The sequence below is a fragment of the Hemitrygon akajei genome, chromosome 4, assembly GCF_048418815.1.
Source record: "Hemitrygon akajei chromosome 4, sHemAka1.3, whole genome shotgun sequence".
In the NCBI taxonomy this organism is placed as follows: Eukaryota; Metazoa; Chordata; class Chondrichthyes; order Myliobatiformes; family Dasyatidae; genus Hemitrygon; species Hemitrygon akajei.
The window spans coordinates 13,017,180-13,029,187 of NC_133127.1; the positions used below are offsets into that span (position 1 = coordinate 13,017,180).

Below are 12,008 nucleotides of genomic sequence, written 5' to 3' on the forward strand. Positions count from 1 at the left end.
CAGAGATGAGGAGGAATTTCTATAGCCAGAAAGCAGGGAACCTGTGTAATTCATTGCCACAGACGGCTGTGGAGGTCAAGTCATTGGGTATATTTAAAGCGGAGGTTGATAGGTTCTTGATTAGTCAGGACATCAAAGGTTATGGGGAGAAGGCAGGAGAAATGGGTGGAGAGGGATAATAAATCAGCCATAATGGAATAGCAAGGCAGACTCAATGGCCTAATTCTATTCTTATGTATTATGGTCCTATGCTCTATGTCTATGTTATGTTAGGTATAGGTGATGATCCACATCAGGCATACGTTAATGGGATGGTGGAAAGGTATGAGGGGCTGGAGGACTCTCCCTCCTACCCATACAGTTCCATCTTTCAAGCCACACACAGCAAGACGTTTACCGTATTTTCCACCATCCTCCCCGTTGGCGTTAACCTTCTTGCCCAGCACCTGGACGTGCTTGCCGCTGGTCCGGCTGTAGAGCTGGTAAATTCGGATTTGCTTCCGGCTCAGGTCGTCCGAGTGCCTGGTGTGGTTCTCCACATAGGTCCGGAAGTGTGCTGTGGTCTGCCTGGAGTCCTGTTAACTCAACAAAGAGAGCACGGACAAGGGTAAGGAGCTGACTGTGACAGGGTGGGGACAATGAGGGACAGAAAGACTAAATGATAATCAGATTGCAAGTAAGATAGGGTTTCCATTGCTTATTATATTAGGTCATAGTATTTTAAAACAAAGTACTTTTAAAGCAAAGCCACTGTTGTGCACATCATTTCCCTACCCACACTATACTTTCCCTTTAGCTTGTCTTGAACCCAAAATATTTTCCCTCCATAGATGCTACCTGACCCACTGAGTTCCTCCAGCATCTTGCCTGGTGGGGAAGGGAGCGGGGGGTGGGGGTCAGTGATTTTGCTGGAGCAATGGGGGAGGGGGAGGAGGGCTTTGGGATTCTGATATTTCTGTCATTCATTCTTTGGGTTTTTTTCTGTTTCATGGATGTCTGCGAAGAATAAGAATTTCAGGTTGTGCACTGATAGCATTCTCTGATATTAAATGGAACCATTGATTTCAGATTCAGATTCAGTTTATTGTCATTTAAAAACCACAAATGCAATGCAGTTAAAAAATGAGACAACGTTCCTCCAGAATGATATCACAAAAACACATGACAAAACAGACTACACCAGAAAATCCACATAAAGTTTGGCAATCCCCAATCTAGAGTCCGGAGAGGCTGCTGCGTATTAACATCGCGCTTCCGTCTTAGCGCGTTCCCCAGAAATGAACTCCAATCCCACCAGACAAATAAGACCAAAAACTAAAGCTACAAGACCTCCACAAAACCACATATTTACAACATATAGTTACAACAGTGCAAACAATAGCATAATTGATTAAAAAAAACAGACCATGGGCACAGTAAAATTTGATACAGATTTGCTCTGTATCCTCCATTCTATTTCACGTTTTACGACATTACAATGCGACCATTAGGTATCAACAAAGATTAGCTTTATTCATCACATTTACATCAAAACATGCAATGGAATTCATCATTTTAAATCAGTGACTGACAGTCCACAGATTGTTCTGGGGCAGCCGCAAGTATCACTGTGCTTCCGGTACCAACACACACTCAATGGCCACTTTATTAGCTACACCCACTCATTAATGCAAATATTTAATCAGCCAATCATGTGGCAGCAACTCAATGCATAAAAGCATGCAGACATGGTCAGGAGATTCAGTTGTTGTTCAGACCAAACATCAGAAAGGGGAAGAAATGTGACCTAAGTGACTTTGGTCATTGAATTATTATTGATGCTAGCTTGAGTGGTTTGGGTATCTCAGAAACTGCTGATCTCCTGGGACTTTCATGCACAACAGTCTCTGGAGTTTACAGAGAATGGGGCAAAAAACCAAAAAAACATTCAGTGGGTGAAAACATTTTGTTAATGAGAGTGATCAGAAGAGAATGGCCAGACTGGTTCAAGCTGACAGTAACTCAAATAACCATGTGTTTCAACTGTAAATTTGAACTTTGAATAACTACACTATTGCACTGTCCATACACTACCATCAAAGGTGTGTAGTAAGATCAAGGAGCTACAAGTGAGATTTCAGAGCATATGTTTTTAAAGAAAAATAATGCAAGAAAGAATTTTCAAGTTTCTGAAGAGAACTTCAAGAATTATTTCTCTTCCCATGATAGGCAGAATGATCTGGAAGGCCTCATCAAGTGCTGTAGCCATTCAGATATTGAGGGAATGCTTGGTAGGTTAATGGAAAAGGTGTAAGTGTCATAGCTAAATGACTAGACCAATGGTTGCTGGAGGCTTTTATTACAGTTGTCATCTACCCTGCCTTGGTGTCAGGAAGTTATGGTCTAGCTGGCCTACATAGTTCCTTGTACCACACCATGACTTCTGGGTTACCTCACCTGTACTTTGAGCAACAGGGTTTTAGTTCTGCTCTTTACCCCATTGAAATCGGGTGTGGTCATACGCTTGCTGAACTAACACTTCTGTGAGAACAATGATCAAATTATAGTCATAGAACAGTTCTGTACAGATACAGGCCCTTTGGCCCAACTAGTCCATGCTGACCATTCTACCCACCCAGCTAGTCCCAACTTCTTTAGTTCCATATCCCTCTAAGTCCCGTCCCTCCATGTACCTGTCCAAGTGCTTCTAAAATGAAACTACTATACCTGTCTCAACCTCTTCCTCTGGCAGCTCGTTCCATATACTTGTTACTCTCTGCATGAAGAAGTCTTTTTTAAATCTTCCCCTTGCACCTTCAACCTGTGTCCCTAGTTTTGGACTCCCTCTACCATTTAGAAATCCACTCCCCTATGTCCCCTTTGGTGACCCCCCTTCGACAGCTATTAAAGAATCTTAAAGTTGGACTTGCTAATCTAGTCAATAGAGTCTTAGAAAAATACAGCATAGAAACAGGCCCTTCATTCAATCTAGACCACACCAAACCATTTTACCTGCCTACTCCCATTGACCTGCAATGGGACCACAGCCCTCCATAACTCTAGCACCTATCTAAACTTTGCTCAAATGTTGAAATCAATCTTGCATGCACCACTTGTGCTGGCAGCTCATTCCACACTCTCACCACTCTTTGTTTCCCCTCATGTTCCCTTTAAACTTCTCACCTTTCACCCTTAACTCATGATCTCTAGTTGTAATCCCACACAAACTCAGTGGAAAAAGCCTGCTCTCATTTACCCTATCTATACTCTGCATAATTTTATACCTCTATCGAATCTCTTCTCAACCTTCTACATTCTAAAGAATAAAGTCCTAACCTATTCAATCTTTCCTCATAACTCAGGTCCTTCAGACCCAGCAACATCCTTGTAAATTTTCTCTGTATTCTTTCAATCTTATTTACATCTTTCCTGTAGATAGATGACCAAAATTGCACACAATACTCCTAAATACTGTCTTATACAATAATTTATACAACATCTTATACAACTTCAACATAACATCCCATCTCCTGTATGCAATACTTTTATTTATAAATGTCAATGTGCCAAAAGCTTTCGTTCTGACCCTATTTACCTGTGATACCATTTTCAATGAATTATGGACCTGTATTCCAAGACTCCTTTGTTCTACAGCACTCCTCAGTGCCCTACCATTCACTGTGGAAGTCCTACCCTCGTTGGTCCTACTGAAATGTAACACCTCGCACTTGTCTGCATTAAATTCCACCTGCCATTTTCTCAGCCCATTTTTCCTACTGCAATCTCTGACAGTCTCCATCGCTGTCCGCTACACCCCCAATCTTGATGTTATCTGCAAATTTGTAGATCCTGTTAACTAGATTGTCACCCAGATCATTGATATAGATGACAAACAACGATGGACTCAGCACCGATCCCTGCAGCACTCCACTAGTCACAGGCCTCCAGTCAGAGAGGCAACCACCTACTACCACTCTCTGGCTTTTCCCACAAAGCCAATATCTAACCCGATTTATTACCTCCCTTAAGTGTCGAGAGACTGACCAACCTCCCATCCAGTGCCTGGATAAGAGCCTTGCTAAAGTCCATGTGAACAGTATCACTGCCGTGCTTTCATCAACTTCCCTGGTAAACTTCCTCAAAAAAATCGATAAGATATTTTAGGCAGGACCTACCGTGCAGGAAGCCATGCCAACTATCCTTAATCAGTCCGTGTCAATCGAAATACTCATATATCCAGTCCCTTAGAATACCTTCCAATAACTTCCCTCTACTGATGTCACACACCAGCCTATAATTTCCTGGTTTATTTTTACAGCCTTTCTTAATCAGCAGAACAACATTAGCTATCCTCCAATCCTCCGGTATCTCCGCTAGGGTCCCGGCAATTTCTGCACTTGCCTTCCATAGGGTCTGGGGGAACACCTTGTCATGCCCTGGGGATTTATCCAGCCTGATTTGTCTCAAGCTAGCAAACATCTCCTCCTTTGTAATCTGTACAGGGTCCATGAAGTTGATGCTGCTTAGCCTCACCTCTATGTCTTATTATATTTTATAGTATTTTTATGTATCACATTGCACTGCTGCACAAAACAACAAACGTCACGCCATATGCCAGCGACATTAAACCTGATTCTGAATAAGAAAGCTCTATCTCTATCTGCCTCATTTTGTTTAATTAGGAATTTACAAATCAGCAATATTTGTAAATTTTTTATGAGAAAAGAACCAGTGATCTATTGGCCACATTTTTATTAAAAACATAAAATATTTAAAATGCAACACACTGCAGTGTGAAGGGACAAAGTATTGACAAACCACAATCCCTCCATTCATTGGACAGCACTTTATTCTGTATTTCCCAAGGTAATCAGTAAGACGCCAAGGGATTAAAGGGAATGACAGTAATATTTTTCCAAAGCAATGTCTCCCTAATTCTCCCTGACTCGAGGTCTCAGAGCATTTCGGAAACATCTAATCTTATAAATTTCCAACTCATAGAACGCTGTGGAACATGTGCTGGTAAGTGTGATTAATATGAGTGAGTACAAGTCAGTATGGACACAGTTGACTGAAGGGAGTTTTTCAAAATTCAAAGTTCAAAGTGCATTTATTATCAAAGTATGTATACTATATACTCTACCACCTTGAGATTTGTCTCCTTGCAGGCAGCCTCAAAACAAAGAAAACCCATAGACCACATTTAAAAAAGACTGTCAAGCACTCAAATGTGTAGAGAAAAAACAAACCATGCAAACAATAAAAGTAAGCAAATAACATTCAAAACTGAAATTCACAAAAAGTAGGTCCAAGGCCACGAAGCCAGTTGCAGGCCACAGGCTCAGTTCAGTGCAGAGACAAGTAAACCTTGTGGAGCAACAAACACGGGCCCAGTCCCTCTCTTACGGCCCTGACACCCTGACCTTTTCATACAAAATACGCCTTACTAAACTCCTGTTGCTATGGATCCAGAGAGAAATTCGGGTGTGATTACGATTACACTGTCTTCTACATTTTGACTCGGAGATCTATGCAGGTTGGAATTAGGGATTTCTGCTTTGGCTCTTGATGGGGTCACCCACACCAAACAGGTCGAAGGGTAGAGGTCAAACTAGGAGTGGTCGGAGGTTCAGCTCAGGTCTGACAACTCTGACTGGTTAAACAAAATAGTTACGGAAACAGCAATGAAGATTGCTTCCGTGTGGCCAAGGACAGAGATGAGGACCTAAACGGCAGTGATGTAATGGGCAATTAATAACAACAATAACACCACGAGAGCACCTTCACAAGAGAATGGCAGCGATTCAAGAAGGAGGCTTACCACCATCTTCTCAATGTTATTCCCAAATAACTAATCTAATAATACCCAATCTCCTCTGCCTGTACATAGTCCATTTCCTTCCATTCTCTGTACCCAAGAGCCTCTGAAGTACCTCGATCATATCTACCTCCATCACCATCAGCCCTGTCAGAGCGCTCCAGGCACCCACAACTTTGAATATCCCCCCCCCTCATTTTAAATGCATGTCCTACAACATACACATAACATACAGCACATTACAGGCCCTTCGCCCCACAATGTTGTGCCAACTATGTAACCTACTCTAGAAACTGCCAGGAATTGCCCTACTGCATAGCTCTACTTTTCTAGGCTCTATTTACCTATTTAAGGTTCTCTTAAAAGACCCTATTGTATCCACCTTCACTACCATCGTCAGCAGAGCATTCCACACACCTACCACTCCCTGTGAGAAAAACTTACCCCTGACATCCCCTCTGTACCTACTTCCAAGCACAGTAAAACTATGCCCCCGCAAGTTAGCCATTTCAGCCCTGGGGAAAAAGTCTCTTGCTAGCCACACAATCAATGCCTCTCATCATCTTATACACCTCTATCAGATCTACTTCTGATCCTCCGTTGCTCCAAGGAGAAAAGACCAAGTTCACTCAACCTGTTCTCATAAAGCATGCTCCCCAATCCAGGCAACATCCTTGTAAATCTCCTCTGTACTCTTTCTATAGTATCCTTCCTGTGGTGAGGTGACCAGAGCTGAACACAGTTCTCCAAGTGGGGCCTGACCAATATCTTATATATCTGTATCATTACCTCACGGCTCTTGAACTCAATCCTATGGTTGATGAATGCCAACTCATCCCACGCCTTCTTAACAACACTGTCAACCCGCGCAGCAGCTTTGAGTGTCCTATAGACACGGACCCCAAGATCTCGCTGATCCTCCACACTGCCAAGAGTCTTACTATTAATACCATATTTTGTCTTCAAATTTGTCCTACCGAAATTAACCACTTCACACTTATCTGGGTTGAACATTTCAGCCTGGTTTTGCATCGTGTTGATGAACTGCTGTAACCTCTGACAACTCTCCAGACTATCCACAACACCCCCAACCTATGTGTTATAAGCAAACTTACTAACCCACCCTTCTACTTCCTCATCCAGGTCATTTATAAAAGTCCTCTTGTATTTTGAACGGGGAAAAAGATACCAGCTATCTAATCCATTTCTGCTGTTGATAATTCTCATAAAATCTATGAGCTCTCTCCTCAGCCTCTGCTTCTCAAGTAAAGCAACCCACGTTTATCCACCCTTTCCTTATAGCACATGCCCTCAAATCCAGGCAGCATCCCGGTCAACCTCTTTTGCATCCTTTCCAAAGAAAGGTCAAAGGGTTTCGACCTGCTTCCAAACTGATTTCTTTACCTTTCAGTAAATTTCTCCCCCCTCCCTCCTCTCTCACTTTCCTTTCCCTTTTCCAATTGCCTTCTCACTCAATCTCCTCAACTGCCTGCCACCTCTCTCTGGTGCCCTCCTCCTTCCCTTTCTCCTGAGGCCCGCTGTCCTCTCCTGTTGGATTCCTTCCTCAGCATATCATGGTAGCGTAGTGGTTAGCACCATGTTTACAGTTCAGACAGTTCAATTTATCCCCCCTCGTATTTTCCCTTACCTGGCTTCACCTGTCACCTTCTAGCTTGTCTCCTCTCCCCTACCCCCACCTTTTTATTCTGCTGTCTTCCTTTCCGATCCCCATGAAGGGTCTCAGCCTGAAACGTCAACTGTTTATTCTTTTCCATAGATACTGCCTGACCTGCTGAGTTCCGTCAGCGTCCCATGTTGGTTGCTCAAGATTTTCAGCAGCTGCAGAATCTCTTACTTTCTTGAACTCAAGGCCTCAGCAAATAAAGACAAATATGATGTGATATATGCCTTCTTAACCACTGTTAATCAATGCGGCCAGTTTCAGGCAGCCATCGACTTGGACCCGATGTTCCTCAGAGCATCAGTGCTGGTAAGGGTCCTGGCATTAACCGAGTACTTTTCCTTTATATCCAATCCCCTACCGTGCAGCAACTCACATTTTGCCATCTGTAACTTTCCATTCATTCTCTCCTCGTTCAAAAGGAGAGAAGGAGTCTGGCCCAGTCAGCCATGCATTTTCATGTCTTGTCTCCATCTGTTCACCACACTTAGAAACCGGCTCACTGTTTATGAACAACACACACAAATGCCAGAGGAACTCTGCAGGTCAGGCAGCATCTACGGAGGGCAATAAAGAGTCAACGTTTCAGGCCAAGACCCTTTATCGGCACTGGAAAGGAAGTGGGGGAGAAGCCAGAACAAGAAGTTGGTGGGAGAAGAAGAGATACAAGCTGGCAGGTGACTGGTGAGACCAGGTAAGGGGGAAGGTGGATGACTCGGGGAGGGTGGATGGAGTGAGCAGCTGGGAGGTGAGAGGTGGAAAAGGATTGAGGAAGAAGGAATATAGTGTGAGAGGATAGTGAACTATGGGGGAAAGGGGAGAGAGAAGGAGAGGCACCAGAGGGAGGTGATAAGCAGGTGGGGAAAAGAAAGTAACACACACAAAATGCTGGTGGAACGCAGCAGGCCAGGCAGTATCTATATGAAGAGGCACAGTTGACGTTTCAGGCTGAGACCCTTCATCAGGAAGGGTCTCGGCCTGAAACATCAACTGTGGAGTCCTGATGAAGGGTCTCGGCCCGAAACGTTGACTGTGCTTCTTCCAGTAGATGCTGCCTGGCCTGCTGCGTTGCACCAGCATTTTGTGTGTGTTGCTTGAATTTCCAGCATCTGCAGATTTCCTCATGTTTGCGGGGAGAAGGTTATGATTTTGAGGTATTTGGGAACAGTAGGGTTAATGTACTTCCACAGCAACAGTCCTGACCATCCCTGAGAATTTAGCAGAGAAACTTGGATGACTGAGTGTTTACTTAATATTATTATCATTATTTGTTTTATTTTTGTATTTGCACAGTTTGTCTATGTTTGCACATTGGTTGTTTGCCCACTGTTGTTTGTGTGTAGCCTGTCATTGATTCCATTGTATTTATTTGTTTTACTATGTATGCCCACAAGAAAATGAACCTCAGAGTTGTATATGGTGACATAAATCTATTTGATAATTACTTTGAATTTTGATTCCTATTTCAAATTCATCCTATTTAAAGATCTGCAAGGGAACGTTGAAGATCTATAAAACCCTGGTTAGACCACACTTGGAGTATTGTGTTCAGTTCTGGTCGCCTCATTATAAGAAGCTTTACAGAAGTGCAGAAGTGATTTAACAGGATTAGAGAGCATGTCTTTTGAGGATGGGTTAAGCAAGTTTGGGCTTTTCTCTTTGGAGCATCAGAGGATGAGAGGTGGCTTGATAGAGATGATAAGAGCCATAGCGGGTGACATTGTCCCAGGGTGGAAATGGCTAATTTTAAGATGATTGGAGGTAAGTATGGGGGGGGTTGGGAGATGTTAGAGGTAAGTTCTTTACACAGAGAGTGGTTGGTGCATGGAACTTGCTGCCATGTGTGCTGGTAGAGGCAGATACATTAAGAGCATTTAACAGTCTCTGAGATAAGCATATGGATGATAGATCAGGTGGTAAGTATTGGGATGGGGAGGGGAATGTCAGAGTTAAGTTTTTACACAGAGCGTGGTGGGAGCATAGAACATCTTGCCAGGAGTGGTGGTAGAGGCAGATCTGTTAGGAGCATTTAAAGATCTCTTAGACAGGAACATGAGTGATAATTAAATGCAGGGCTGTGTGGGAGGGAAGTCTTAGAGAAGGCGAAAATGGCAGCCCAACATTGTGAGCTGAAGGGCCTGTACTACACTGTAATGTTCTATGCTCTGTGTTCGAGAGTACGCTTCAAATATTTAGGAAGTCTCAGGGGACTTGACATCTATAACCAATGATGAACTTTCAAAGTACAGTCATTATTGTGATACAAGAAACTTGCCGGCCAATTTACCGGAGAGTAAGATCCCACAAGCCACAATGACGTTACATTCAGATAATCAGCTTGTTACTGACAAGTAAAAAGTGGCCAGCTTTCTGGCACACTCGGAAACTGTAGAATTGTCAAATGTTGATCATGAATATATGAAAATGATCTTCTCCTGGTCTAATTACTTTTCTTAAAAAAGGTTCAAATTAATTCTAATCTTATCCATGGAAATCTCGACTTTGATAGCCTCAGTAATTTGCTTGCTGGAATGTAACTGGTTTGTTCCCTGTTCACCATCTGTTCGGCTATTTTCAGTTCCTGATCGATGGTATGTTACTTTGCCTAATTTTCATTCCATTTAATCTTGGCACAGTCTCTTCTTTTATCACTATGATTAATATGCTTGCCTGGTGCCCAGTGAATTTTATACTGAATATCCACACATACTAAAGGAGCCATTTGAGTTATTGTACTCCAGTCATGTGTATAATTCATAAGACTGAAATATGATGGGCTAAATATGACTTTTAAATATACTAAGAAATGGTATTGTCAATTATATACATATAATACATAGGATACACCATTTTCAGAAGTCCAGTGTGGAATCTCTCTGATTTAATTGTATTAGATGGTCTGTTACACAGCAATAACAAGATAGTTATTTTCTACAACATATGTGAATGATTCACTTTGGAAAGTAGAACGTGAAGGCAGAATATAGGGTTAATGGCAGGATTATTAGCAGTGTGGAGGAACAGAGAAATCTTGGGATTCACGTCCATAGATCCCTGAAAGATGCAGTCCAAGTTAATAGGGTGGTTAAGAAGGCATATGGAGTGTTGGCCTTCATCAGTTTGGGGATTGAGTTCAAGAGCTCCAAGATAATGTTTTAGCTCTATAAAACTCTGGTTAGACCACACTTGGAACATTGTGTTCAGTTCTGGTCACCTCACTATAGGAAGGATGTAAAAGCTTCAGAGGGGGTGCAGAGGAGATCTACCAGGATGCTGCCTGGATCAGAGAGCATGGATTATGAGGATACGTTGAGCGAGCTAGAGCCTTCCTCTTTGGAGTGAAGGAGGATGAGAGGTGACTTGACTGAGTTGTATAAGATGTTAAGCAGCATAGATACAGTGGACAGGTGGAGACATCTTCCCAGGGTGGAAATGGCTAATATGAAGGGGCATCATTTTAAGATGATTGAAGGAAAGTATAGGGGGTTGTTAGAGGCAGGTTTTTTTATACACAGAGTGGTGGGTGTATGGAATGCACTGCCAGGATAGTGGTAGAACAGATACATTAGGGACATTTAAGAGATTCTTAGATAAGCGCATGGATGATAGAACAATGGAGGGCTATGTAGGAGGGGAGGGTTAGATTGATCTTCGAGTAGGTTAAAAGGTTGGTACGATATTGTGGGTCAAACAATCTGGACTATACTGTACTGTTCTATGTTCTATGTATACAAAGCATTTGTTATGGGCCCTAATGTTTTCAAGAACATACTGAGGGATTGCTTTACTATGACATTCACTGGCCTCCCATTCCCTATAACATATGTAATGACTGCTATTCCCGTACATATATACATGGGCTGCCATTCCCTACCCTATACACATGGACTGATATTCCCTATAGGGACTTCCATTCCCTATAATGTACATAGGATTTCCACTTCGGATTGGGATTAGAGTCACAGGGTCATGTGACAGTACAACACAGAAACAGACCTATCATCCATTTAGTCCATGTCTAGTCCCACCAACCTCTACCCACCTCATAACCTGTCATACCTCTCCCATCCATGTACCTAGCCAAATTTCTCTAAAATGTTGAAACTGAATCCGTACTCATCACTTCCATCGTAGCTCAGAGTAGAACAGATTAATATCACTGGCATACAGTATGTTGTGAAATTTGTTGTTTTGTGGCAGCAGTACATTACAATACATAATAATTAAAAAACTATAAATCACAATAAGAAATATATATATATTTCCTCCACTCTCATCCTCTTCTCTCCTGTCCTCATGTCTCGCAGTGGGCAGAAGATACAAAAGCCTGAAAGCACACACCACCTGTCTTAAGGACAGCTTCTATCCTCATCTTACAAGGATATTGAATGGCTCGTTCATATGATAAGATGGAAGTAGATGGAGCTTAGGAGGGTTAATGGCACCTAATCGTGACTCCTTTGCTTGCATCTATGGAAACAGTTCTATTTCCATCTTTAATATCTCTGCTTTTCCCCTTCAGGGTTCTTT

At 42.5% G+C, this 12,008-nt stretch overlaps 1 protein-coding gene across 1 annotated transcript in view; it reads right to left on the reverse strand.

Moving 5' to 3' along the window:
- fgf24 (fibroblast growth factor 24) overlaps window positions 1-12,008 on the reverse strand; it is a 97,062-nt gene that overhangs the window by 43,078 nt on the left and 41,976 nt on the right. The window contains exon 3 of the mRNA XM_073042101.1: window positions 398-575. Within this exon, the coding sequence (XP_072898202.1) occupies window positions 398-575 (178 nt within the window). The remainder of the gene's footprint in view (window positions 1-397; window positions 576-12,008) is intronic.